Source organism: Helicoverpa armigera, chromosome 6 (assembly GCF_030705265.1).
Source record: "Helicoverpa armigera isolate CAAS_96S chromosome 6, ASM3070526v1, whole genome shotgun sequence".
NCBI lineage: Eukaryota > Metazoa > Arthropoda > Insecta > Lepidoptera > Noctuidae > Helicoverpa > Helicoverpa armigera.
The window spans coordinates 7,033,770-7,061,629 of NC_087125.1; the positions used below are offsets into that span (position 1 = coordinate 7,033,770).

The 27,860-nt window shown below is 38.3% G+C and overlaps 1 protein-coding gene across 11 annotated transcripts in view; it reads right to left on the reverse strand.

Annotated features, from left to right (window-relative positions):
- Positions 1-27,860, reverse strand: part of LOC110371973 (tensin-2) — a 79,459-nt gene that overhangs the window by 22,953 nt on the left and 28,646 nt on the right. For 9 of the 11 annotated variants that reach the window (XM_049835776.2, XM_049835773.2, XM_049835774.2 and 6 more), the window contains 2 exons: positions 18,047-18,115; positions 10,009-10,194 (listed from right to left, as the gene is read on the reverse strand). In XM_049835776.2, coding sequence (XP_049691733.2) covers positions 10,009-10,194; positions 18,047-18,115 — 255 coding nt within the window. Of the gene's footprint in view, positions 1-255; positions 427-10,008; positions 10,195-15,276; positions 15,689-18,046; positions 18,116-27,860 lie in introns of those variants that run through there. The other 2 variants (XM_021328460.3, XM_049835777.2) reach the window with 2 other exon arrangements.

Below are 27,860 nucleotides of genomic sequence, written 5' to 3' on the forward strand. Positions count from 1 at the left end.
GAACCTTGATATACCTAATACTGCGTACATAAAAGTAATTTTAAATCTAGCAGCTAAATATATTTTACGTTTTTTATGATCTCAATAAAACTGATGCTAGCGATAGTAGCACATTATACTGCTACTACTACTACATGTATTTATGCGTGTGCGTACAAATCCATACTTTATAAATAGAGTTAAAACGGATATATAAAAGTTTTAAAATAGGTCGCATATTGTTTATGAGAGTTTCGTAGTATCGGCAAGACAGACCACGGCAGCGGCACGCGTGTGCGCGGCGAGGCTGCGCGAGCGGCGCGCTGCATGCGCGGGCGCACGCTGCAGGTAGAAGACTGCGCGCCACAGCGCGAACGCCAGCCGGTGCAGAGCGCGCGCCGCGTCCGCGCCTCTGCCGCAGCGACCACGCATCGTCACCCACTCGCACGCACGACACCCAGTCCATCAATTTATAGTTCCTTGATGACATTTATCACAACCTACTCAGGCTATTGGCATAACTTCATCACATTTTACAGTGCTCCTAGGTCCTAGAGGGCTTACATGAAAAAGCTCTCCTAAAATAATAGGACTTTTGTTTCATTTCATGAAAAGAATACTTAAAAAGAGAATAGTAGATTAATAGTGGATGTTGTGGACAAAAACAAAGGATGTAGTGAAAGGAGCGTGCGGTTTATAGGACACATGGAGTGTCGGCGGCAGCGCGGCCGGCGCCCGGGGGCATGCGCCCCGAACCCTGCACTGCGACAACCGCGCACATACGCTGCACTACAGTGAGAATTTGGGAGTTATATGCCTAGGATATAATTTCAGGATGGCTGTAGTATTATTTTATAATCAGATGTTAATAAAGCCTTTGAAACATAATTGAAAATTCCTTGTTTATTTTGAGTAAAAATTATGTGATAAAATCAGCTGTTTAGCAAGGCGTGTCTATAAGCAAAACACTGCTACTGACTGCAGTTTTAACGGCAAGCAGTCGGGCCTGCAGGAGTGGTGCACCGTCACGTCACCGCAATAACCCTGACCTTCCTCATAAGCGCGTGCCACGGCGCGGGGGTGAATAACCTCGGGGGTGTGCCTCATCTAAATAAAAGACCGTCATATGACGGGAATCAGCGGTCACCGAGACGCCGAGCCGCCGACGACTCTTTTCATTGCTCAAGCTTTTTTGCTTTCTATAGCCGTGATTACAAACGGTACGGGTGATTGAAACGTTTCTTTGAATATCGTGCGGCTAGAATTTTCTTTCCATCACGCACATGAACTACCTAACTGTTCAAAACAATACCTAGGAGTTACAAGCTGTTAGTTTGTAAGTGAAATTATCCAAGGTTCGTTCACTTTATCTTAATTTGCAAAGCGGCTATCAAGGTAATGTAATCCTTGTTTTGCCCTCCTCTATCTTATCTGAGAATGTTTAAACATCTGAATTAAAGAGATAAGAAAACAGTTTTTCATTCAACGATTTTCTTAACTTTGTCCTCAAAATATGCTTGTACTTGTGCCTTTTATAAAAACTAACTTTTTGCATATCCACTTTACCAAAAACTAAACAAACATAGCAAAGAAAACTCTTAAATATATTTCACACTGCTAGTAAACATTCAAAAAAACTTTTTCACTGGTCAACTTATCACTGCACTTTAGTCAATAACTTCAGCTTTTAATTTAAAATTTGGGCCACTTCATTTTTTATTGGCACTGGTATAAAGGTGTTGAGCCAAGTTTCACAAGAAGTCCATACTGCATGGTGGATTTATTTAGTGTTGCGTGCGTGTCGGGTAGACGCGTGAGGCGACGTCGGGAGCGGCACTGGCGGCGCTCGGCCGCAGCGTCCCGGCGCTGCTCTCGGCGGCACGCTGGCGTCACAGCGTTGCTAGGCAACCGACGCGCTAGACAATCGCGTCCACTACACACTTCGCTGCTATCTTATAGAACATTAGGTGCAGCCACCACTCAAGCGTTACATGACAATCGAACCTAACAAAAATAGTTCCAAGTTTTTTCAGCATGCGCGGCGCAACGAGGCATGGAAATACCAGACAGATGTCTTAATTCCTATAATAAAGCCAGCTATGTCTAGACTACGCTGATTAATATGAATTTTATTCAAAATTTAAGATCAGTGCTCTTATACTCCAAAAATATCAGTTATCATTCTTATTTATTGCGAGCCATATACTACATACCTAGTAATGATTAGAGAGCTTGCATATTTGTATGTTCAATCGCACCAATCGGTTGTGTGATTAAAGTCGCAGGCGCGCATAAAATGGCGCTTTCCAATATTTCAATTAAAACCACGCTATAAAAGCAAAATGGAAACCAATAAAAACATTTGCAGGTATATACAGAACTAACTAGTTTAATGTGTGCTTGTACAACTGCAGTCATGAGCCACATAACGTTGGTTAAAGTAATTGGCTTCGAAATTACTGTTTGGTGTGAACGAGATAATTAATTTAATGCTTCATTAAAATTAAAATTTAATGCAAAAGTTCAGTTTAAGTATCATTTTAATAAGCGTGGAGTTGTTTTAATGCAAAATAGTTGTGTGGTGCGCATGACGCAATGGGTACCGGTTCATTCATACGTTAGTGCGGCTGGGCGGGCGGCGGGCGGGCGGCTTCCGTAAACAAACTCGCGTGCACCGCGCCCGGGACGATATCCACGTGCTAACTAACCCGTGATGAAAAATATATTTATTCTCTATAACGTATCCCTTTTAACTTTTTTTTTTAACTTTTTTCCTTATTTAGTTAAGTGTTGATGTTGCGTGTTGATGATGGAATTTTAATTGCCTAAACTTTAAATATTCAACTTAATCAAAAATATAATTAACAAAGGTTTTCTTAACACAAAATTGAGTTAATTAAGCACAAAGAATAATGAAACTCAAAAAAAGTTTTGCGCTTACTTATTAAGTTGCACAAACTTTCTTCATTATGGAACGCGGAAATATTAAAAAGAAAGCGTAAAATCAGATTAACCATAAAATTTTTTTTAGGAACCTTTTTTGAAAGCTCTTGACACATGTCATGTTCCAAATTTGAACGTATCCTGTCAACGTAGTGGCTTGTGACGTCACGGGTACCGAGCCATAGCGGTCCCTATTATGAACTTATCTGGATGTGTCCTGACAATGCGACATTCTGCTGGGGTCGCGGCCTGCGCCAAGTGGGGGTCAACTCGTGAATGCCAATCACGTACCTGTACCTACATTTCGTCGCTAATATTAACAACGTTTGAAGTCCGCTTTAAAAGGATATTTCAGGATTTATTAAAAAAAGGTTTTTGGTCTTATGTACAGTCTCTACCTAAGTACCATTAATTTTGCAGCAACCTTGCTTTTTTATGAATAGAAAAAACGAAGAGCCTGAAACATAATTTATTCAATGGAACATACTCCTGCGTCTGCCGTATTTCAAAATACAAGTGAAAAATAACATTTAAATTAAATATGCTTATTGCTTAATGCTGATGATCTTTGATACATCATAATGATGCCAAATAAAGTACCCGTGTTCCAAACATTACTGTTTACATAACTGATAACAAACTCCTTTGATTCCGAATGAATCAATCTATGAATAAATGGTTTCATATCTACCTACGTATGACTAATCTTGTAAATTATCGGTAGAATCAATTAGATTTTTATCAGATAGTGGATAACTTAGCGCTGTTTAAAAATAATGATTAAATTAGTAGCAATTTGTTTACGCAGGTTTGTAAATAGGAAGTATGTAGACACATGCCTATGTTAAAGTTGTATCAACACGTTAAACATTCTCTGGTAACCGGTTTCCATACGAAACGCTTATTTAACCGTTTTTAACACTTCTGCATACAACCGATTATCATGATAACATATGAAGGCGAATGTTCGTTTATAGTTAGGGTGACGACGTGCACGGTATTTAACCCAATTCCTCCCTCGCTGCACGCTGCACCTCCAAGTAGATAAATATAAATAATGACTCCATTTAAATTGAGTTCTGCTGCGTGAAAATACAAGTGCACTGATCACCAAGCCTTTGAAAGTGGTCCACGAAGGTAAATATTACTTTAAAAAGCAACTAATGTAAGCGTAACGTCCACCAACGACTCGGAGCCCAAATATTTACACACCGACTTAATATTTACATAACATTTCATTTCTATGGAATAAACTTTCTATTTCTACCGTTTGCTTCTTTAACTGCTGCTGTAATTACACACGCACAGTACATCAGTGCAACGATGAACTCAGTAATTATACCATTTATGGGGAAAACTTTAGCATCGTACGGTTCTTTACGACCAGATAATTGTAGGCAAACATATTCTTGACTTTTCCGGTAAATTAACAAGTTGCAGAATTCCTTTCAGAGAAAACTTATTCCCTGCGGTCGCTGGAGGCACTAAAGCAAAGTCACTAAATAACGAAAGTGCGGTGTGCAGTCCGAGTAAACAACATTATCTCTGACTGTAAAAGGAACTACAATATTTTGTCGGTATTCCCGTAAGCCAGGAAGATACGTAGCCGCGGGCTCGCTCCTATCGCAATAGCCATCGTGAGAAAGTTTCGCGATCCGCCGCCCAATCACTTATCTAACATTAATCCCGGCCCGCGGCCTCTTTGACAGCCACTTACGGCCGAAAGCAATTTGTATTAATTACGCCAAGCCGACCTATATTGACGAGTACCTAAGTATTTATTTAAGTTTTGTTCAATTTTATTATGTGAATATTGAAATAGTTTTTGTTTACAAATTGAATATGGCCGGTCGCAGCATGAGGCACGATGTAGATAATAGTGATGTGTGTACGGTTGAGTGGAGAGGTGTGACGGTACTTGTGCGCGCTGACCGGCAGCCAGAACAGGTTGTCTAATACGCAGTGTTGTGATTGCGGAGGAGCGGGTATCGCCCGATCTCCGGGTCTGTGGGTCGGGTCGGCCCGGCCTATTGTTTAAGTGTCGAATTTTATTTATGGCGACGTCGGGGACGGCCGCCATGGCCTGTGCGCCGACACCTGATGCCGTGATCCGTATCTCGTGTTCGCCGGGTGGTCCGCTCTCAGGCCAACTCTTTCTAAACTCACACAGACTACAATTGTGAACAAAAAACCGCCTCATTAACAAAAACATATTTAATTTTACAAACTTTAAAACTTATGAAAGGATGAGATTCTAACTGATTACATCTCAGTTAAAGTTAATCGGTACTTTTTCTAAGTATTTTTAAAACTTCTCAGTAGAGTTTTATTTGACCCAATTTTATTGCACTCGAGTGTACAAGTCATGATTTGTTTTGCTACTTTATTTGTTTTGCACCACACATATGTTTTCGTATTTCATTCAATACTCGTTTATACACACTACGTTACTCACACGCATATTTCAAGGCAGGTAATTGCTTATGCTTATTGTATATTATTTTGCATGGACAAACACTGGATTATTGATTGCGGAATAAATGGCCTTAGATATTATTTATATTCCTAATGACATCATTGGACAATAGGTAGGTGTCTATTATAGAAATAAATATTAACAGCCTTCCATAGTTATTAACAACATATTTAGATATACCGAGACCCCTATTTACGTAAACCTCTTCTAATTTTACTATACAGGTAGAACATTCAATCAGATAAAGAAAATCTTCCTTCATTTAGTAATTTGCAAAGTCACTAAAATCAACTTCGCAATGAGAGAGCGATGCCTTTTCGGCGCTAAGCGAATAAGTAAATACCTTCTCTTAAACAGCAAATACATTAATTATTGTAATGTGGCCATACAATACAAACAGTACGCGTCAAGCCCACGCCAATACCCATTACGTAACAGTTTTCTCGCTGTCCTACGCCTAGAAAACTGTTTAGCATTGTATTGTCAGTCAGAACTGAGATTAGATCATTGTATTTGCAATGCTAAATGTTCGACAGCCAACTTAACTGGCGCGAAAGCCATTAGAATTCCATAAAGTCTTCCCTCAGTAGCTGTTGTCGTCTCGCTGAATAGATAAATAACACGTTACGTAATGTGAATTTCAACGCTATTGTTAAATACTTTGGACCTTAGAAAGCTACCTTTAGTTACGCTTACACTTTTACCTGAATGGCTTTTACCTACGTATTGTTTTAATAAGCTGTTAGAACGAACTAAGCTACGTTGATTAAATCCGTCTGCTCTTTTTGGTCCAAGTTCCTGTGAAAGACGCTTATTTCAGAACTGAATATACGTTTTAATAAGCAATGTAGCTATATTATTTTTGGAGGATTTACTAAACAATGAATTCGAAAATGGAATTTCACACCTATCTTAGAATATTTCTTTAGTCTTTTAATTTTCAGGTAGCTTTAATAAAGGAAGATTATTCTTTTGAAAACCTCGAGAAGGCGGTATCAGTATACACAATCTAAGACATTTCCTCGACAGGCTCAATTATTCATTCTTGGCTTCAGCAGCTAAAATACGGTCTCATCTGCGTATCCCTTTCTTTGAACGTATGCATTATTCATGAGAACGGCATAGTGATTTTATTCACAAGTTAAACTTAATTCTTCGCAAGAAATTCCGACCGGGAATTTCGCTATTTAATACTTCGTCTAGAAACTGCATTGCTAAGTCCAGGTACTTTACTTATGCACTACTTTTTAAGTTAATGCTGTAGAGCCTTGAATATATTTAAATGAATTCCTCCATTCCTTAGTTTTTTACTTTCCGAGAATTTTTTAACTAGGGCAAATAAGTTTACGTTTAATCTTTTAGTATTTCTTTCAAAGTTAGTAATTCGTAGATGTGTCACATTAAATAAAAATGAAAGAAAGTTCAAAGCAATGTAAACCTCGTGCATGTAACAAAACGTAATTTCATAACAAATTCAACCTGCTTCGCAAATTTTGAGAGAATACAGGAGTATCTCGCTACTAAATATGTTAGACAAGGAACTAGCTCCCCAGCTCATATTCACTGAAATAGTTCTAGCATGTAACATGTATTGAGCTAGAAAGGAACTTCATTCCTTAGAATATTACGCAGCTCTGGGACAAGCCTGCAGAATTTCTTAGCAAGCGACCGTAAAAAGGTAAGCTTATTGAAATGCCGTGTCGACCATTTCGTACGCCTATGCATATAAAGAGAACCCTTTATTCCTAGGCCCAAGTTCACCGACAACATAAACGCCCGTTTTTCGGAAAACAACTGCTTATCATGAATTTTCACGTTCAATTTTCAAAGAAGGTAAACAGTTGTTCCACGAAAAACAACTGAAAATAAGCCTAAAAGAGAGGCACCCTTATATTTCGGCTAGCAAGGTAGGTCTAAGCATTATATACCAAGCCTTTGTTTCGGTACATAGTATATTCCATAACGTTCTTTTGAATATTCCATAGATAAGATAAACAACATCATAATTTTAATCACCTTATCATCTCGAAGTTTAGATAAAAGCTGACGTATAGCGGTTGTTGGCAAACCTAATTGCCAAACGATGGAATTTACGAGACTTGAAAAACTGATCAATACTTGCATGAAATGTGTTCGAAATTCGCATGTAAGTACAACTTAACAGGAACTAGACCATTAATAGGACAGGAGGTAACAGCGATTGGTTCATCAATTATTGGCGAGCACAATTACCCCATTAGTGGGGAACTACCCCGAGGCCAGCACTTACCTACTGCGCAGGAAATTGTCACAAACGACCTTAGGGGACAATTTCTATAGACAGGTCTCGACGACACAACCCCTGAACTTTTACTATGATAAATATTGCCTTCAGAAAATAATACGCAGAAGATTTTTGCATACAATAACAGATTATTTAATTTTAAAAAAAATGTGTAAATAACAAATATTTCTTTTTCTGTAAGACATACCTAATTATGAGTTTGGTACTCCTTGATTAAATAAAGATATTTTAATAACGCTGGCACAATAACTGTATCGGCAAATAAACGCTCGCAGCGTTGATATGGCAATCACAATACAACTAATAAACTATAAGGATTTACAACTTAATTAAAATATCTAGCGCTTTGTTAAATCGCGTTCACAATAATAACTAGTTCTCACAATAATTGCAAGGCTAGCACATGATTTACACAAATATCTTTGTGAATTATAAAGCGATAGGAATTATCAGAGTTATTGTTAAACGAAACAAAACGTCTTTAAAAAGTATTATTTTACTACTAATGAACTTTATTGTTTTTTAATTGAATTTTCTCGCAGTACTTACTGAACTGAACAATTAATAACTGACCACTGTGACAAATTAATTCTATAGGTACCTAAAATAGTGTGTTATTTAATAGTATATTAAAAAAAAATATGACGCATAAAGAAAGGTCTATGTGGTTGTCACGAGATTCAATTGAATGAATGTTGCACAAACCACGATTTGCGCCAGCACTCCACCGACATTACAACAATAACACAATTACTGAAATGTAAACAATACTCGTTGTTAAGAGTAAGTGAAAATAGCTTAGAGCGGCCAGCATGCGTGGGCGCAGGCCGCTGCGAGGAAACAAATAGCCAAGCTCCATGGTGTCCCTAAACCACTCGCAATATTAATGGGCCCGACATCCGGCCCAGTTGTGTCGCCATGTCGCCCCTTTGTTGTAACTTCTCGAGCAATAACCGTCCCTGTAACTTCTAGCCATGATGGCCACTTTCTGAAATATTGACGCCTTCCATTGACAGCCATTTGGTAAGCAATCGTTACTTCCTTATAGCTTTTGTGTCTGTTAGTATGTACCAAGTATTGGCTTTGTGTTGTCACACGCGCTCTGTTCCTGTGATGACCACGTAAGTATGAGGTGCGATAGTACACATGAAAGTACTCTGAACGTTCGTCTAACTGAAAATAAAATGCTAGTAACATAATAGCAGGGTTTAGTGACAGCAGGCGGCGGTCTCCGGCCACTAACCCTCATTTTACGAGCGTGCGAGCACAAAGGTACATTAGCGAAACAACAGGAACTCGCGGCTCGTGAGTACGCCTCTAAACCGCCGGAGCCCTGGGCCGGCAGATTATGATTTATGACCAGTTAATGCAAATCTATAGTTCGAAAGCCGAGGTTCAGTTTCTATGTCGCCGTCGTGTACGAGCGTGCGCGCGCTGCGCTGGCGTCGCGCGCGGTGCTGTTTGACGGGTTAATACCACGTCCGCATACCCGCTTATTCGATTCAATTTCCAATGGTAAAATTGCCCACACATCATTCGTCACCCTCTCACGACTAGTTAATTACAAGAGTATGATGTCAAAACGAAATAAACGCTAGCTAATCCGCGAACTTTTGATTTATGGTTAGAAGTTTCCTCAATTACTTACCTCTGGAGATAATTACCGATAAATATGTAGTACATGACACGCGGCTCTCTACTCGAGACAGATAAGCATTAAATAAACAAACATTAGACAGATACATATAAGCATGAATACGACGATAGCCTCGTAATAAACCACAGATTATAAAACTGTATGCACCGGTATCTATTAAAATGAATAGCGTATATCGTCGTAGCGTTTAAGTATTTTACCTTATCACCGTAATTGTTATTATAAATCTTGTTTGATAAAAAATGACATTGAGCATACGAAATAAACGTAAAAAGATAAAATTAATTCATAAGATTATTGAGCTCTCAATCCCAGAGTTATGTGATGCGATTGAAGAATTTTAAGTTCTTAATATAATTCAAGATAGAGTTTTAATTTTAAACTACATGGCTTTTTAGAATAAACTTGCTGTAGGTACCAATATAGATTTAAAAATCAGCACAAGACGTTTTTTGCTCCTGCACTAATTTGCATGGAAGCTCATTGCTTGAATTTGCCAACCCAAAAGTTCGATTTTGCGACTATGTATTTCCTTTAATTTGTTTTCCTATTCAGTACAAGGAATTGACGCGTCACCTCGATCCAGAAATGGATCAATATTAATGTTCTCTCGTATTTGAAATTATATTTGTCGCATTTTAAATATTGATGAGCAATTAGCCCACTTACCGTAATGGTGTCGTAGATGCCGTTTTGTTCGGAGCGTAAGGTGACGGACGCTGACGGCGCGGGCGGCGGGGCGTTAAGCGGAGCGGGCAGCGAGCGCGAAGGGGTTGGCGACAATGGTAGAGGGTCGCCATTGCGCATCCACGTGCGATGAATTTGCCAGCTCGTGTCCGAGAAACGGGCTCTGTCCTGTAAAGCAAAGAAATGAATTAAGTTATTTACACAAATATAAAAATTCAAATGAACTATGGAGACTTATTTTATAAATCCACAGAGTCTAGCGAGAGATCTAGCGATCTAGGCAACAAAGTAATGATACGGCTGTCCGTAGTAAACGAAGATCATGATGATTGACATCATAGTCTCAATAAAAATCGTAGAGAAAATTGAAAGCGACGCAATGTCGCGAGTGAGGTATTGTTGTAGCGAATAAGTGTTTAGACACGCTGGCACGCGAAGTCGCGGTATTGTCACTAGGCTTACGGAGCCTTGTTGAGCCATGTCCGCGAACAAAAGCTTTCGAATCCGGGTTGGAGCCTAGACCATACTGCTTCTGTTGCAATCTTATTCAATCTGTAGACATGCCAATTTTATTTGAGACTATAGGTTCTTAACGCTATTCTAGAGCAAAAATATATCGCAACTATATGTGATATTCCTAGAACACTTTCAGACATAAATATTGTTTACTTTCATCAATTTAGTTTGTTTATAAGATCACGAAGGTTGGGGCGGCAATAATTCCACATTCAGTGATATGAATGGAGTCGATGATTTAACGTCCGTCTGACACAATTACAGTGCATGGAAATATCACAAAATTATAAGCCAAGAAGCTAATCATACCGAGATTGTAACATTGCGTCAGCCGCTGTGATTGAGTTGTGAGCAGAGGTCGGTGCATAATAGGATTGGTTTTATTATATTTACTGATTGGTTCCGCACCGACTATGAGCACCTACGTATTCCGGTCACGTCCGAGGTTTCTCAGCTGGACATCTTTGTAATACAAACCGCAGTCACACAGGATACCGGCTATAACTAATCTAAAATGGCGCTAGACACGTCGCGCCTAGGTAACCTCATGACATACTATGGAACCTTTGACTGTCTGGACTATTTTCCTTGTCTTTAGTTTCCGAATCATTGATTTACAGATCAGATAGTCCAAATACATACTAAATCACAACACACGTGTTGGTTTAATGCTACGGTTTGAGAGCGATTGATTTATACGCAAACGTTCCGAGATCCCCATCTAGTTAATTGGGGTGAAATTGAATAATGATTGCTTGATAACTTCGAAGGTAACGCCTTTCATTCCTCGGTGAAATTACCGGGAATATTGATAAATAGCCTGTAGCTAGTATTTAAAACCACTTTTAAAACTTGAAAATTACATTTATCAAGAAACAATATTTTATCAAGGAGACGTTAAAATATCGTTAATGTTCATAAATGTTATGTTGACGACGCGAACACAGTGTTACATAAAATATCTAAACAAGTCGTGCATCGTGTTTATGTGCATTCATAGTTTACGTCGACGAGCTGCGTTCGACAAGCGCGATATAAAAATAGCTCGCGAGTAGATACGCGAATGGCGCTGTTTTGTAAGAGCCACAAACAATGCGTAATTTATAAGATGTTATAAATTTCCAGAATTTCAAAACCCTTGCTCTACATTGTGTGAAAATAGTACATCGGATTAGCTAGTGGATAGATAAGATACGCATCCCACGTGAGCTGATGCGAGCGTCTGCAGCGGCCGCGATACTCGGCCCTTGTTCACAGGCCTGCGTGGGCGCATGCACTTAACATTTCGTTACCACTTTCAACACGTATCGGCTAGATAAGCCAACTGGAGGAATTAATAAAGTTATCCACGCTTCTTGTTAACCTCTCACTTGATCCTATACACCATTTGACTCATTTTCGTTTGAGTATGTACCTACTTGCATTTACCTGCTTTGATATTTGGAGTAGGTAATCCATATTATTATTATGTTTTCTGTGCACCGACTACACTTTTGTCATTATACAGGTTAACCGACATTCTTGGTTTTTGACGTATGTTGTTACTTAATTGGATTCGACTATCTTTTCCTTAATCCATTTATCTGCAGTGACAATCCGACTCAGCTGTCATAATCAGTAAACAGTTTTGAACATTGAATTTATTTAATTCCTTTCAGATAATAGCGTGAATATTTTATGGAATAAGGAAATCCAAAAAGCGTGCGATAACGTTGGCATTCCGCCAAATATGCTACTAATACTGAAGAAATGTGTTTGTAATAATTGGCATTAAATACTATTTGTAGTAAAAGCAACTGCATTGGCATTAGCAAGTATAAGTACATAGACATTACCACATGTACAAATGTTGACTCGGCTTCTTTCTTCGGAGAAATCGTGAGTACATAGCTACGTGGGTATAAGAAATAGTTAAAAATCTAAATAACGCTGCGCCCACGCCGACCGTACCTCATTGCAGCATCATTGCATTGATTGATTGTTTTAAAACAATATGATTGTATTATAAAACAGATCAGTTCTGCAAAACAGTGGCTTTGTACCTGAACAAATATATTATACATAAATATATAAATATAAAATACCATAAAACATAAATACTCATTCAACTATAGAAAGGGTAACATCCCGATTTTTTATACACTTCATGACTAGGATTTATTTCTCTCTTTTGCCTTAGCTTGGTCAAACTAGGTCGGGGTCGGCTCCCAGTTTAACTAGATGCGGCTAAATATCAATATTTACATGGAACCACTGCCATCTGCCATTTGACCTCCACACCTAAACTACTGGATGATATTTGAAATCAAACTTTAGAACAGATGTCTGTCTGTATGATTTTTTACTGCCAATAAATATATTTGTGGTGTTCTACTGATATATCATCATCCTCCGAGCCTTTTCCCAATCACGTTGGGGTCGGCTTCCAGTCTAACCGGATTCAGCTGAGTACCAGTGCTTTACAAGAAGCGACTGCCTATCTGACCTCCTCAACCCAGTAACCCGGGCAACCCGATACCCCTTGGTTAGACTGGTGTCAGACTTTCTGGCTTCTGACTACCCGTAACGACTGCCAAGGATGTTCACTGACAGCCGGGACCTACAGTTTAACGTGCCATCCGAAACACAGTCAATGGTGTCTAAGATATACTTAGAAAGTACATACAAACTTAGAAAAGTTGCATTGGTACTTGCCTGACCTGGGATCGACCCCGCGCCCTCATACTTGAGGTTGGTCCTTTACCCACTAGGCCACCACGACGTGTTCTACTGATATATGCAGGTCATAAACTTCATGCAAGACTAAAACGAATGATGATTTTTTTTTCTAGAATAAAATCTACTCAGCAAACAAAGCTAGGATCACAAATAGAACCACAAGAATTTCAAACTGGAACAAACAAGAGTCGTTAATCAATCGACGTGAATTATTAATTAGTCATACTTCGGATAGTTTATTTCCAGTGACTGGACATTTTGTAACATATTTGTCTTCGTATTTTAAGTGAACGGCCGCAAGTAAACAGTATTAACCAACCGAAAAGTAAATTCGTAAAGTACAATATTTATTGTGACCTGGGTGAGACTTCTTACTATAAATAAATAAAACTGGTTTCAAACGTTCAATGTCTTGAACTTTTTATTAGATGTACGTTACGAATTGTTATATCTTTATTAGTTGCGTAAGCAGTTACATCCTGACTTCCAAGTATTGCTTTATGTTTATCAGATTTATCTCTTCACAGTAGAAGTCTTCAAAATTCAATAATTGTGACAAGGCTGGACGGAAGGTGACATCCATAAGAAAATAGGTCACATTAGATAGGCACAACACCCATTTTTAAGAAAACCAAGTCATACATAATCAATAACACATTTCGAAACAACACATTCCTCATTTAACAGTCAAAAACAGAAATATATCTCTAAAATTTTCCTTAACTTTCCGTTCGCAAAATTGTAACACAATGAAATAGGAATACAATGTGTGAGTGCGATACAAATTCCCAATGCAGTGTGATCACGTAACACACAGAGGCCAAGGACAAATGGCCGCACATTAGCAGTGCGATGGCGCGCGCTGATTGCACCTACAAACACACCACTGCACCTCACCTCGTTTCTCTGTACTTGCTTCCTTTATCCCGTCATGCCATCTATGGCCTTTAAGTTTAACTGCTGCAGGTCAGACAAAACCTCATTAGGGTCTTACAGCGTTGCCTACGTCAATCGAGCACAATAGATCGCATTCCAGCCTACAATTCCCAAGCATAAGTACTCATATGACTTGTATTTTAGTAACGACCGACATTGACGAACAGATTTAAACATCTGTATAAATAATTTATAGTACGTTCACATGTTAGTGAGATCATAATTGTAAGATCTTTAGGCATTAACATCACAAAGATCTGAGAGACGAAAACAATTCGTCAGTTTGTGGTCGAAAATTCATGGAAGGTTGCAAAATAATGTTTTCTTTCCAGTCGCTGACTGCGCACCGCGGTTTGCAAAAAAACAACGTTGGTGTTGTTAGCATATAATTACCAAATGTTAGATATTTCAGTGGATTTTTAAACCTTGATCGTGAATAGTCTGCCTGAAATGAATTTATGACGATAACTGTGAGGATCACTTTAACTTTGTTAGTTTAGGTAGTGGGTCCGATTTCTAATATTTAGCTTTAGGATCACGTATTAGCGAGTTTAAAGTATGGAGAGCGGACGCCAGAAGCCATACATTTTCGATTCGCAGAATTGAATTGCAAGTGGCTGAGCGGTGGAGCGGTACGTCGCGGCCTCCGCCTGATAAGATAACCTTGCCTTTCAATTTGCTTTGCTAAAGCGAACACTTCTAGCACTGAAAACACAACACTACGACTACGTAACGCTAATCAATTACACTGTGTTATTTACAACCATGTGTTTAAAGAAACGCGCTGTGTTCTCCTCGAAACTCTGTACCGTTATCAACAAACGACGAATTTTATTGTGTGTAGTAGAAGTGTTTTTTTAAGCATCTACATATTAAATTCTGTTCGTCTGTATTATTAAAATTGAATCCAGTTTTGTTTCATCTAATAAATTATTACGAGGATTCTGCTTTTAGTGATGATATCAGCTGTTCGTATAGTAGATACCTTTATACACACCTAGTTACGTATATCTTTATGCACGCGAATACTTAGTGATATCTACAAGATGTAGAGCCATGAGACATGGGTCTATTAAGTACCTCGTGTTCAAAGGGATCGTCTGTGCGGGGAACCTGTTTCTGTTTATCTGCGCTGAACGACAGCCTCCTCTTGAACAACTTCATCTTGCCGGTGGACGCGTGTCCTGCCAGTTACCGCGCGTGTCTGACGCGTTACCAACTCATTACCGGCAAGCTATGTCACATTAACTTCAGAGTTATTTTTTTCACGAAACACAAAAAATCTAACAAGTTCTCTTTGACTGCCCAAAGGGAATAGTCATCACTACATCACTTAGCAAGTTAGACGCGGTTTTTTTTAAAACCGCGTAAACTGCCTATTTTGGCGGCATCTGAGCAAGCGAGTTCTGATAGTGGTCGGGCACGGGCTTCAGCAGCGCATGGCTTTGGTATGCGGTGCGGCCAGGTCGCGGGCGCGTCGCGCACTGTCCGCGCTCGGGCCGCACTATGCAGCCGCGCGGCCGCGCCCGCCACCGCGTCACCTTCACACCGTCACACACGTGTCAACCCGCCCCCCAATGTTTACATTTATCTCTATCACCACTCATTAAGACCTCTCATAAATCAAAGTTTTCACCTTACTCATTCCAATGTCCCAAAACCTCTTCTACTAATTCTTATGCAAAGCCAGCCATCGGACAAATAGCTCAGTTGATAAAGTGTTATCGTAAACTGACCTACAAACTAGTTAGATAATGTAGTGATGATATGTAATATAGCATTTATGTACCTACCTTCATGCCTTGTAAGTACTTGTAAATTAATTTCCATTACTGTAGAACCGACTTGCGTATGAAATAGAGAAGCAGCATCCGCTGTTGGGATAAACAATTCCGAAATAGGAACGGCTATGCTGGCTTTGTTTGACAGATGTCAATTACATTAAACGCACTGGTTCCCCCGCAGACCGGCACTATTACAAATTACAGTTTTGAAGGGTGAAAGAAATAATGAAAGCGAATATTTCGGGATGTTTTCATATTGAACGTAGCATGTTTACTAACAGATAAACATTGCAAACATTTATGGAATCTTTGTTGTTATAAAAACAACTCTCAGAATAGTAGCAGCAGTTAGTTATTAAGTTTATTTGTCAACATTACCAAGTAGGCAGTGTCTTTCCTTAAGCTTCAAAATTTTATGCGTGTGTACTGCAATTAGCCCGTAGGGTGACCCCACATAAATTGCCATGCCAATGCTTACGAAGCGCATTATAATAACAATGAAGATGGAATTAGGACGGGGATATTATCTAGCTATGTTATATTATTCAATGACCTAAGGGAGAATACTAACATTTAGAAACGTTACCTATTCTAAATCTCAAAGGTACATTTATAGCCTATAATTTAGGAGTACCTACTCGGCTAATTGACATTTTGCGAGACCGGAGATATTTCATTATGAACGGCAAATAATACTTAATTGATTTTAAGAGCGGAAGCTGCAAGCAAGTCGGCCATTTATTTCACTTTAAATGTAACAACTGCAATAACAGCTAAAACGATTTCAAATTAGGTGTCCCGATGTAAAATTTGTTCAACTCTGAAATATCGAAAGCACTTTGCCCTTATTTTTGCAATGATGAAAAATATATCTGAGCGCAGTCATTTGTTCTTATACTGTCGGAAGAAACATCCATGTAAATTATAGTACATGGAATGGGCATAAGTTCAAGTCCGATGCGTGCGTCTATACCTAATGTGCAAGAGTGTGGAGCAAAGTAGTTGATTATAATTAGTATTACCAATTACGTCATTTATTCTTCTTAACTCATCAGCATGCAAGGTTGTAATCTCATACATAGCTCACATATAAATTAGCGGTATATTTTGCAAATAAAGTTATTCCCTACTGAGTGTGACTGAGTTTCCTATTGGTCTTTGTATTTTAATCTAGACACAGTTCTATTTTTAGCTGGTTATGTTATTGTTCCCACGGCCGTAGAAAATGTAGCCTTACCGTCCTTTGGTGTTTGCACAAAAATCAAACAGGAAGAGGAATGTAGAGCCCGGAATGTAACGCTAACGTTAACCCGCCAATGTTTGATCTGTTGTTAGAGCTTTCTAAATCCTTGTTGGACTTGTTGAATACATGAACAACAGTTTCGTGCTTTATGCAGACCACAGTCGGTTAGCAAAAATAAGACGTAGTTCTTGATATTCTGACCTTCGTAAACGGAAGCAATATATTCTTAGTACCTAATGCAAATTAATTTTATTTGTACTACATATTTGTATTATTGCTGTTGAATACTAATGCTGTTTCATATGAAAAGCACTACCTACACATCGTCAACACTGAAAATTTGCCAAATGGCGTGAAAATGAAGTGGATGTCGGCGTGAGCCACGTTTTGACCCGTCGTCGGTCGTGCCACTTTCTTGTTCACGTCCCATAATCATAATGGGGAGTAATATCAGCAATTTCTGCTCCAAAGAGACCCTTACATCATCCATATCTCGCAGCTCGTATCCATTCAGAGCTGAATATGCGAAAGTTAATGATCGAACTTTTTGAAGATACCTCCCGAAATAATTATAGCGAATTCATTTATACGCCATGTTTCCAGCAATTATCGGTTAAACGTTCCATACACGGGCCCGTTTAACATCACACGCGATATGATTTTTACATTATAACAGTTATAAAATTTCAATAGGGGCTGATAAGACGTTTTTATGTTAATTGCGCTGTTAAAAATATGGTATCTTCTTACGAATAAGGAGATGCGGTGTTCATTGTAGAGAGACGGTAAATCAAAAGTTAGTTGAACAAGGTTGTGTACTTACAGAGTTTTGTACTTGCGCCAATATCTGCGCGGTATTGGCGGACTCGCTCAGCTCCACGGCACCGGCCACCTGAAACAAACAAACATTTCTCGAGCTACATTAAGTGGGTCAATTGTTCCCGAGGGACAGACTCCGCGCGGACCACGAATGTCGGTATTTCATTTGCGCTTATTGTACTGAAATTGGAAAAATACAATTTCAGAAAAACATGGCCTATTTTAGAAAATTATATTCGTAGGTACTTTATTTCCTTAAACGTGATTACGATTTGGGTATAAAAAACCTGTTTGTGTTATCGAATATTAAGTCACGGAAATGAAGCCATGACTGTGCCGAGGTCAGAGCTGCTATAGAAACAAAATCTGCATTCCATCTAAGCCTCGTAGTGGTTACTAGCAGTGTAAAGAGCTTCGCCTGGGGCAGGGCGCATCGACCTTGTGCTACTACGTATTCGCGACTTGGTCTCGGACTCACCTTGCCAAAACGTTACGTGCCACTGCAGTCTAATAAATTATAACTCGCGGGTTCGAATCCCGCGCCCCGCACTTATGCCGTTTACAAATTGTTTTTACACTGCATGTTTTACTGGAAACATATATTTTCTTATTTCAAGAAATGTTACAGTTCCTAGTGAATGAAAGAATGAAACCGAATTAAATTCGTCAAGGAAGAAATGTTAAGGAAAACGTTATTGTTTACAGTTTTATTTTATTCAAGATTTTTTTGAGAAGAAAAAATTCCCATTACTATTTGGTTGAGTTTTTCCTTAGGACTAATATCCAATTTGACGCAACATAATGTACGTCATGACATTCAACAAACACAAACAAGCGCGAGAAGTACGCAATATCCCCAAATATAAAATTACACCAACCAGATTAAGAAAATACACGTAAACAACGTGCTTTGAAGAACAATGACTAAGTAAAGTTGCGCTACAGTCTTAGGTATATTACCTTCATAATCTTTAAGAATCAAACTCAGGACTTTAGCTGTTGCGTTTACACCCACTGATCACCGAGGTAGTCAGTGAAAATTACTCAAACGCAGTAAAATCAAAGTGAAAGTAGTAAATAGTCCACAAACGGACACGAGAGTGGGTTTACTTGTTTTCGTGTGAAGTTGCAAGCGAATCAAAACGCCCCGAGGGGATAATTTGTAAAGTATTGTCTGATACGGCGATATCTCTGCATTGGTCACGGGATTGTGACGTAGGTATTTGCGTACGTTTTCTTTATTCACATACCTCATATTGTAGATACCCTCTCGTAAGGTCTATTTACTGTTAATAGATAAAGGCCATATTATTATATACAACACATGCTGTCATGCCTGTCTATCAAACATATCAATAGATAATCACAACAAATGAAATCACTTAAGGCTATCTACCGCTGTTGAGAAAACATTCCGAGCAAATCACAGTTTTTCAGGAACTGGTCGTAAAAATGTACGGCAATAAAGCGCTACTGATGGCAAACCATTTAGAGACGTAAATCTCACAGCGTTAGCGTTAGAAAGATAGAAGCGTTTAAACAAAAAGTTAAGGCCAAGAATAGTAATCATAATTATGGTATTAGAACGCAACGAAGGTTCATATTACACAAGAGAACAATTATACGTAAAACTACGAAAAACGTAACCGAAGTACACACGGTGATTTCACAATATAGGAAGAGATTTCTCTAATTGTTTTCCGTGAAAACACATGAGCGTTTAAGACTGAGGCTAACGGCATAATGATAGATTTCACGGTGAAAACTTCATGTAACACTTAATAATTCATAAAGTAGAGAGAAATCCACGCAAAATTACAGGGGTGCCAAGTTGACGACACAATCTTCTCGCGGGTAGGATGCCGCCGACGCAATTATAAAGCTCATCTTCGAAAGCGCCGACGCATTCCTCGGCCGAAGAGTTTATAAAGTGATAAGTGCGATAACTCCTTAAAAGAGACCGACACCATATTTGTAGTAATAACACGAATATTTTACGTTGATTCTCATCATTTCTCCCAAGAATGTTCGTTATTGCTCCTTTATTTCATTTAAATTATGAACATAACGCCATATTTGAGCAATGATCAATATTACATAAATTATGTCTGTATTTGATTGTGTCACTATACATAAGTGGGTATGTCCTTACTTATGTAGAAACTTACTCTGGGTTGATGTAGAAAATGTAGTAAAACTACTTAAAAGTTGTATGTTTATACAACTCCCAAGTAGTTTTTGTTTGGTACTTAAGCAAAAAAGCGGTAACTGATTGTAGGTTTGCGATAACTCGCAGTTTATTACATTTTCATAGGAGTCATGATAACGACATATTTATCGTTTCTCAGAATTAACAGTTACTTTAAATGCTTATCAATATTGCATAAGTATTTAGTTTGATATTTTAATGTACCATCACGAACAAAACACTGTCCGTACAAATAAAGACGATTTCAATCTCTGCACTTAGTTACTAGTTACTCGACAGAAAGCTTCCGAACTTTAAAATGGCGTTTGACCCTTTCTCTGCCTACGATAAGGTTAATTTCCTGTAGCCGGTGGCGAGCCCATCGCCATTACTTTCCATTAGCTTAGGAAATTCATCACATACGCGGTAAATAACGAGGAAGGAGGACACCAAGACCGCGTAACTTATAACCAGCAATCGGTCACCTTCCTAGAACATTTTTTACTAAGACAGCTAATGAGTGTTACAGCGGACGTGTTCGTTACGTGGCATTGTTCTTTGTCACGTGTGAAATTAACAAAACCTTGTTGAACCGTAACATAATTAAGTACAACTACTGAAGAAAGGGCTCCTTTAAAATAATGGATGCAAACTCGATGTTACGTGAAACCAGCTGCCTCGTATGGATCATTTAAGTATGTTTATATTAAAGCTGTTAATAAACGCGAAACATTATAGCGATGATCATATTTGTTCTGACAGTAAACATGTAAGCAACCAGTAACGTGTAAGATACAGTCCTCCAGCGTACCACTCCACATGCCGCATTGCTGTAAAAATAAACCTGAGCAGCACTCTCGTCCCGAAGGAGAAGTTCGACCCGGTTTACGTTGCTTGATCGACTCCAGAACCTCACTTACCTATGTTTATTAGGTCGACCAGGAAATGGCAAAGCTATAATACAGTTTATTTTCATTTGATGCTCTCAGATGTTCTGCGGTTACGCGTCATCCATTCAAAATTAGATCCCAATCGACGAATGATGAATCAAAGACTAACCATCAATAAAACTGAGGTTTTGTAAAGGGAGAGGCCAGAGTTACCTTTGATGTGACTTTATGTAACATCAATACTTTAAACATTTATCGTGTTTTTGCCAGTTTTCGATGCACAAAAAATCCGAGATGAGGAATTTTTCGGCTCAAAACAAAGTTAAAGATTATTTAAGAACGCAGTACCCAAAACAAAATAACATCAGTCACGCAATCGGTATGGCAGGCTATAATTTGGAATGTTCAGTGGTGGGCAACGTGCAAAGGTGTCCTATTACCGAATTGTGTCAGTAAAGCCGCAATTTGTAAGCATGCTGTTATTAATTACGAAGCTCGGTGGTCCCGTCTCAGGGGTATGAGCCGTACGGCCGACCGCTCGCGCGATCTTCTGACAAACTAATTTCGAAACATGTTTATGGCCCCTTGTGAATTAACCTGAAATATTGTTTTTGTCCGTAAAATGAGGAACATATATCAACAGGTTTGATGACAACAAAAAGGACTTGTTTTTTAAACAAAATTTACTCTGCTGAAATATTAAAAACATTCACAACTACATTGAAAGAAGATACAGTGTTAATAGATATTGTAGCTGAATTAGGAGTAAAAGTCGACCTCACGTTATCAGCATAAAACGTGTACCCCGTCTTGTAATAGCAGTTTACATAATTTTTCATATTTATGAAACGTTTTCAATTGGTTCGCGTTTCTGTTGCGACACTTCAAATTACGTTGAAGCCCGCCTTATAAGGCTATCCGTGACGTTAAGTATAATTTAAGGCACAATTTAAAGGGAAATGTTCGAGATTAAATAAGTGTTTAAGTTGTTTGCGTGCAGTGACCGACGTGGACGTCTCAATTCGCCGAGATGACATCGGCCGTCTCCACAAATTAAGGTGTAAGCCGTAACGGAATACAGACGCAGCCCAACTTTCATACGTTCACTTGATACGAGGCGATAAATTGTGAAGGGATCGACCAAAATATTTGGGTGGAAATAAAATACCGAATAACTCGATCTGTATGCAACTTTTGTCATTCGATATCAAGACAATAAATAAAGAATATAAGTCATAAAAAAGATATCGGATTATTTGTGTTTTGCTGATCTTTTTCTTCGGGTCATTACGCCCACCGTCTGTGCAACTTACTACAAAAGCCGTAAACTTTAGCCATGGGAATCGTAAATGTACTTTAACGAAATAGTGCGTAATTCCATTGTCGTTTACGTTGTTACTATATTTACCCGAATTTGTGCCGGTCGGGTGCACCGCCTAATGTTTCATGAACCTCATCATTCATCAAGCTGGCCACCTATATGTGTAGATTACATGTAATCTACATAGTTCCCCATCTTTGAGTCATTACATAACTGTGATGAAATTATTTTCGCATTAGTAGGATCTCATATTAAGTTTCATCACATATTTTTTATATTCGGATTTCTTTAAGATTTAGATTTTTAGATTTAGAATTCAAAGAAAATGTAGTCCCCCATTCAAATAAAATCATTTGAAAACTAACCTAACCTAACGATTCTATTTCTGATAATGAGATTTAACAACATAAATCCTTAAACGATTTAATAAAATAAAATGATCCGAAAGAACATTGTGTAAGATGTGATCTTATAACGGCACTTAAACCGTCGGCGTCGTTAGAACGACTGCTAACAAGAAATCGATTATAATATTTTTTTACATTTTAGTCGAATCACGGTTTAAATGTAACAGCCAGCAAAAAAAAAGGTGCACGTCATAAGACGATTAGCAAGCGGACACAACCCGCATGCGATGGTTAATTCAAACTATTCGAATTTCGAACGTATTGCTAAGTGACCAGTAACACTTGACACGCGGGGAAATAGGGAACTAATCTTTTAATACTGATTTTGACATTAGGTCTTTACAAGTGGTGCTACAACTAAAGGTCTAGCTACACTGGATATACATTTAGCATGGGTTTCTTTCGGAATTCATGTGCCCAGTGTGATTGACTGGTAGTTCCGGGTCATGCGGAGTGCTCCATTGATGTTTTCGTACACTGCTACAATTACGATATGGACTCTTCAAGGCAAGGGCAATGATAGTCAGGGGATAAAAGTGACAACTGATTAAATTTTTACTTTCTTTGTTACCATATCTGACTAAATTGGTTCGAGCTTTCAAAGTAAGCTTTAAATATAAATAGAAAATCAATAATCAGATCCTACTAAGCATATAATATCTTTGTCTATATGTATCTGTGGTTACGCATCATCTACTAGTGTTTACCCATAAATCAAAGAACCCACAACGACAGTTTACAAGGTTAATGAGCTTGGAGAAAGCAATACTTTACTTGAGATTAAATTAATCCAATTAAACTGCCTGCTGGTATTACATGGTACAGTTCGCAGTATAGGACCGGCTTTCTTATTAACTTTGTGTATTCTAAAACGAACCTTAATTTCATTCCAACGAGGAAATTCAAGAAATAGGTAGACTTAAAAAACAGAAACAGGAAAATAGCATTGAAATAGAATGAATAGACAGTTCTAGTAGCCAAAAATAAGGTTCAATGACTGGAACACCGTTTAAGGAAATGCCAAATTAAATTCTTTCTCGATGTAACTATTAGATATTATGTTCAACCCAACCTTTATTGAGCTACTAGCTGGTGCCCGCGACTTCGTCTGCGCAGGTTTAGTATTTCGAACAATATGTTTACAAATTGTAGCCTATGTGTTATTCTGATGTATAAGCTATATTATTGTAAAGTTTCATTAAAATCCATTCAGTAGTTTTTGCGTGAAAGAGTAACAAACATCCATACATCCATACATACAAACTTTCGCGTTTATAATATTAGTAGGATTTTAATTTAATTTAGCCAAACCGTTACAATCGTTAAATTTTTTTTTCTTAACAGTCACATTTATATCTCTCTAAGGAAAATAAAACCTAGTGACCGAATTGTCAAAATTCAATACTTACAAAAACCTCTTTCAAATAAAACTCAAAATTATTATAAACTCTGGTCTAATCTGACTACCCCCAACATTATAAGAACTTCAATATAACTCAAGCTTTTGATCAAATTGGGTGGATGACTAGGTCAAAAATAAATTACGTTGTCATATTCATTTAGTGAAGCATCTAAAAATAATGTCACTTCCATTTATCATTTTGATGGAATAATTGATTAAATTTTTTTATTGATAATATAAGCTAAATAAGAATCCAGTTTGATGTGAAAAATCTGTGACGTCATAAGTTGCGCTTACATACATATTGCAAAGAAAGTGACAGTTTTTGACAGTTAAATAAAAGTAATGAATTTGACTCGTTGGAAACTACCGTATTGCTGTCATCTGGCAGGATTCCCTTCATATTGGTATATTGATTTTCGGCCACATTTGATTAAATGGCGGACCTCTCCTAGCTGTAGAAGTCATTTATTCAGACTAACATCGATAACGATTTGGAATGTCTACAGATCTACGCTAGTCATTCCGAGAAGCGCATTTAAGGTATTCCAAGCATAGAGCATGTCTTCACAAAGATTCCAATAATGTTGCCATTTAGTGCGGTTGGCCGTACATCTACATAAACACGGCACCACAATCATGCAAACAGACTAACACAATCAACGAATACCACAGACGGCCGTAAACTATAGCGGCAGATATAAATAAGGACGCCTGTCCCACCGATCTTACCAACTTATCTCGGAAATATGTCCCGTATCTCTTTCTCCAGACTTTCATCTTTGTTAAAGGAGCTTTTGACTCAAAAATATATCTTACAAGATTTTTTTCAAAGGCACACCTCTATATTAAATTCTCATCTTACATCGCAAGAGCGCGAGGCTCGCGAAATTCCACAAACAACCGAAACGACCTTGCATTGTTAGTGTTCCAGACTCTTTCGGCATGAATGATTACATGGACTCGATAAAACATTGTCCAAATATATTACACGAGTTGCCGGAGAGCGAGTCTCGAGCTGGAAGATGCGACGCGGGAACCATACGGAACCGTTTTTATGGTTGTTTGTTGCACTGCGGTTTAGTTAACGGAGCAAAGTAAAGTTGCTTTGCATAAACAGAGCAAACAACGCAGATTAGTTTAAGAGCTCACACAGTTAGAGACAACTTTCTACAGATTAATGTTAAATGGAAATGGACACTGTTACTCAGAAAATGCTCACATAAATATTGTACAGCATTCAATTTATTGAAACATAAGTCAACGGATTATTCTGAAGAACGTTATATTTTACTGTCTATATCTTTTACTGTTTCGTTGTAGAGGATTGCTTTATTAGTGGATGTCAAAAAAAAAACGCAAAATTCCCACACTTTCTTCGCAATATTAGCAGATATCGGTGTATCTAGTTGCAAGTTGCAAAACTGGAGCTAATAACATTAGCATTGCTTCGTGTCGTTCAGACCGGTCCTCATCGTATTTAATCTTCCCCGGGCAGGAGGCAATGTACCCGGAAACTGGGTGACATTTAAAATATCGACCGACCTAGCAGAAGAGGTATTAGATCTCACCACACCCCAATACAGCGGCGTGCCGAACTGCCGACGACCTAATAACTACGCCTTAAGTGGTCTGACGAGATTCTCACCCGGATTTAAGGGTGATTTTGTCGCCAATTTCGCACAAAGAACTTAAAACAACCGTAATCTTAATTTTATGTTCTTGCGAAGAAAGTTAAGCAACCGATTTGAATTCTATTTTATTAAATTGTGAAAGTATTTAAATTTTTCGGATTTAAGAAATTCTGTGGTCTAGAATTCTAGATAACCTTACTATCACTTTTTAAGCATAACGTTTAAAAACACGCAAACATGACCAGTACCATTTTATATGCCAGAAAAATGAATCATAGCCACCCCTTACCCCTTAATAAATTCGATCTGAAAGTATATCCGATATTGGAAATCGGATTGTCTGAGCCGTTGTGATTATCGAGTGCTCCGAGCGGTCTCAGGGTCAGACTTGAAGCACCTATTGAACCTTTTGAAATTAACATACTTAGGTACTTTATTTTGTCAAGCATTTTCCTTTACGGAATAAAGAAAAGTTGAAGAGGTTTTAACTTCAAGCGCGTAGGTACTACTTAAAGGCTTTAACTGTCAACTGCGCGGTGGTGAATTTAGATGGCAATATTACATTTTATTTATGACCAAATCCTGAGAAGCATTCCTAATGGCGTGACATTTCCATTAATTTGAATTCAGGATTATCTGAAGGACAATATTAAGAATTAGAAAACAATGTAAATTCAGGTCTAGACATACCTAGATATACTCTAGATGTACCTAGCCTTCAATCCAAGACGGGAATTATCATGACCTACTCAGATTACGAATTACCGGGGGATTACACTACTAATGGGCTGCCCACACTGCGAGGAGAGGAAGTTACTTCACTAGGATTTGATCAGTTTGCGTTCCCATTGTTAAATAGTCGCATAGCTGTAGATATACCTCATCCTTGTTCACAAAGTTTTTGAATCATAATACATAGCTACGTGGGTATATCAACCTGAATAGGCTCTGAGCTTAATAGGCCTCTCAATTGACAATAAACGGTCAATCGAAGGGATTGATGACCGCAATTTTATTATGATCGCACTAGGAAGATCGAATTGCTACTCTTGACTGACTGATGGAGATTACAGGCCAGACATGTACTAGAAGCTACGTGGCTGAAAATGAATTTGAATTTCAAAAGTTAGTTCCTTTCCGAGTAACTCGTTCTATCGATTTCAAGTGTATTCAAGTCGAGTTGGAGAAAAGTCGTCGAAGATTCGAAACGTGCGCTGATTTTCCCGGGATCGATTACGTAAAACCGCCGTAACGACATTCCTGCGCGGTGTCAATCTACATTCTAGGCAAATAGGAAAAGGTGTTATATGAAACACTTACTACGCCTAGGCAAGTACTAATTGGTTGAACTTAACATGGCTACTGCACTTTCTCGCATAAAATTCAAATTCAATATAGGTACAATACATGTCACATAAAATCGTGAATGTTAGAAAGAAGTTAGCCTTGATCACAATTGATATTATAATGCAATAATTTTAGAGGGCATGAGGACATAAGCATTTTCCTCAAACTGGCCACCACGTCCAATAAACGGTAAAGAGGCAGAAGGAAGTAACAATTTAGCCAAAACAAGTCGATTACTTGCTAGTTGATGGGGCACCGATTTGGCAACCAAGAATTAATCGTTTGAAACATCCGCTGGGGTCGAGAGATTTATATTCGAGCCAAAATATATGTATTGAGTGGTCAACTTATCCCAACACATTACAAACACCGGTTTCATAAATTCTAACGTTCCAAATTAGGAAATAACAACAAAATCTCATATGGTTATGGCAAATAGCTCGTTTAACGAACTCCGGGCCATAACTAGGCAGTTATTATTCAACCTTTACGGTAAGTAGAATCAAGTACAACTTTATCAACATGCTTGATCTTTTGAAAGCTATTAATTAATTATTTTGAAATTGTTAGTTGAGCCCTATTATTAGTGCAACGGTAAATAGAGATATAATGTGCGTTTAGCTGGTATT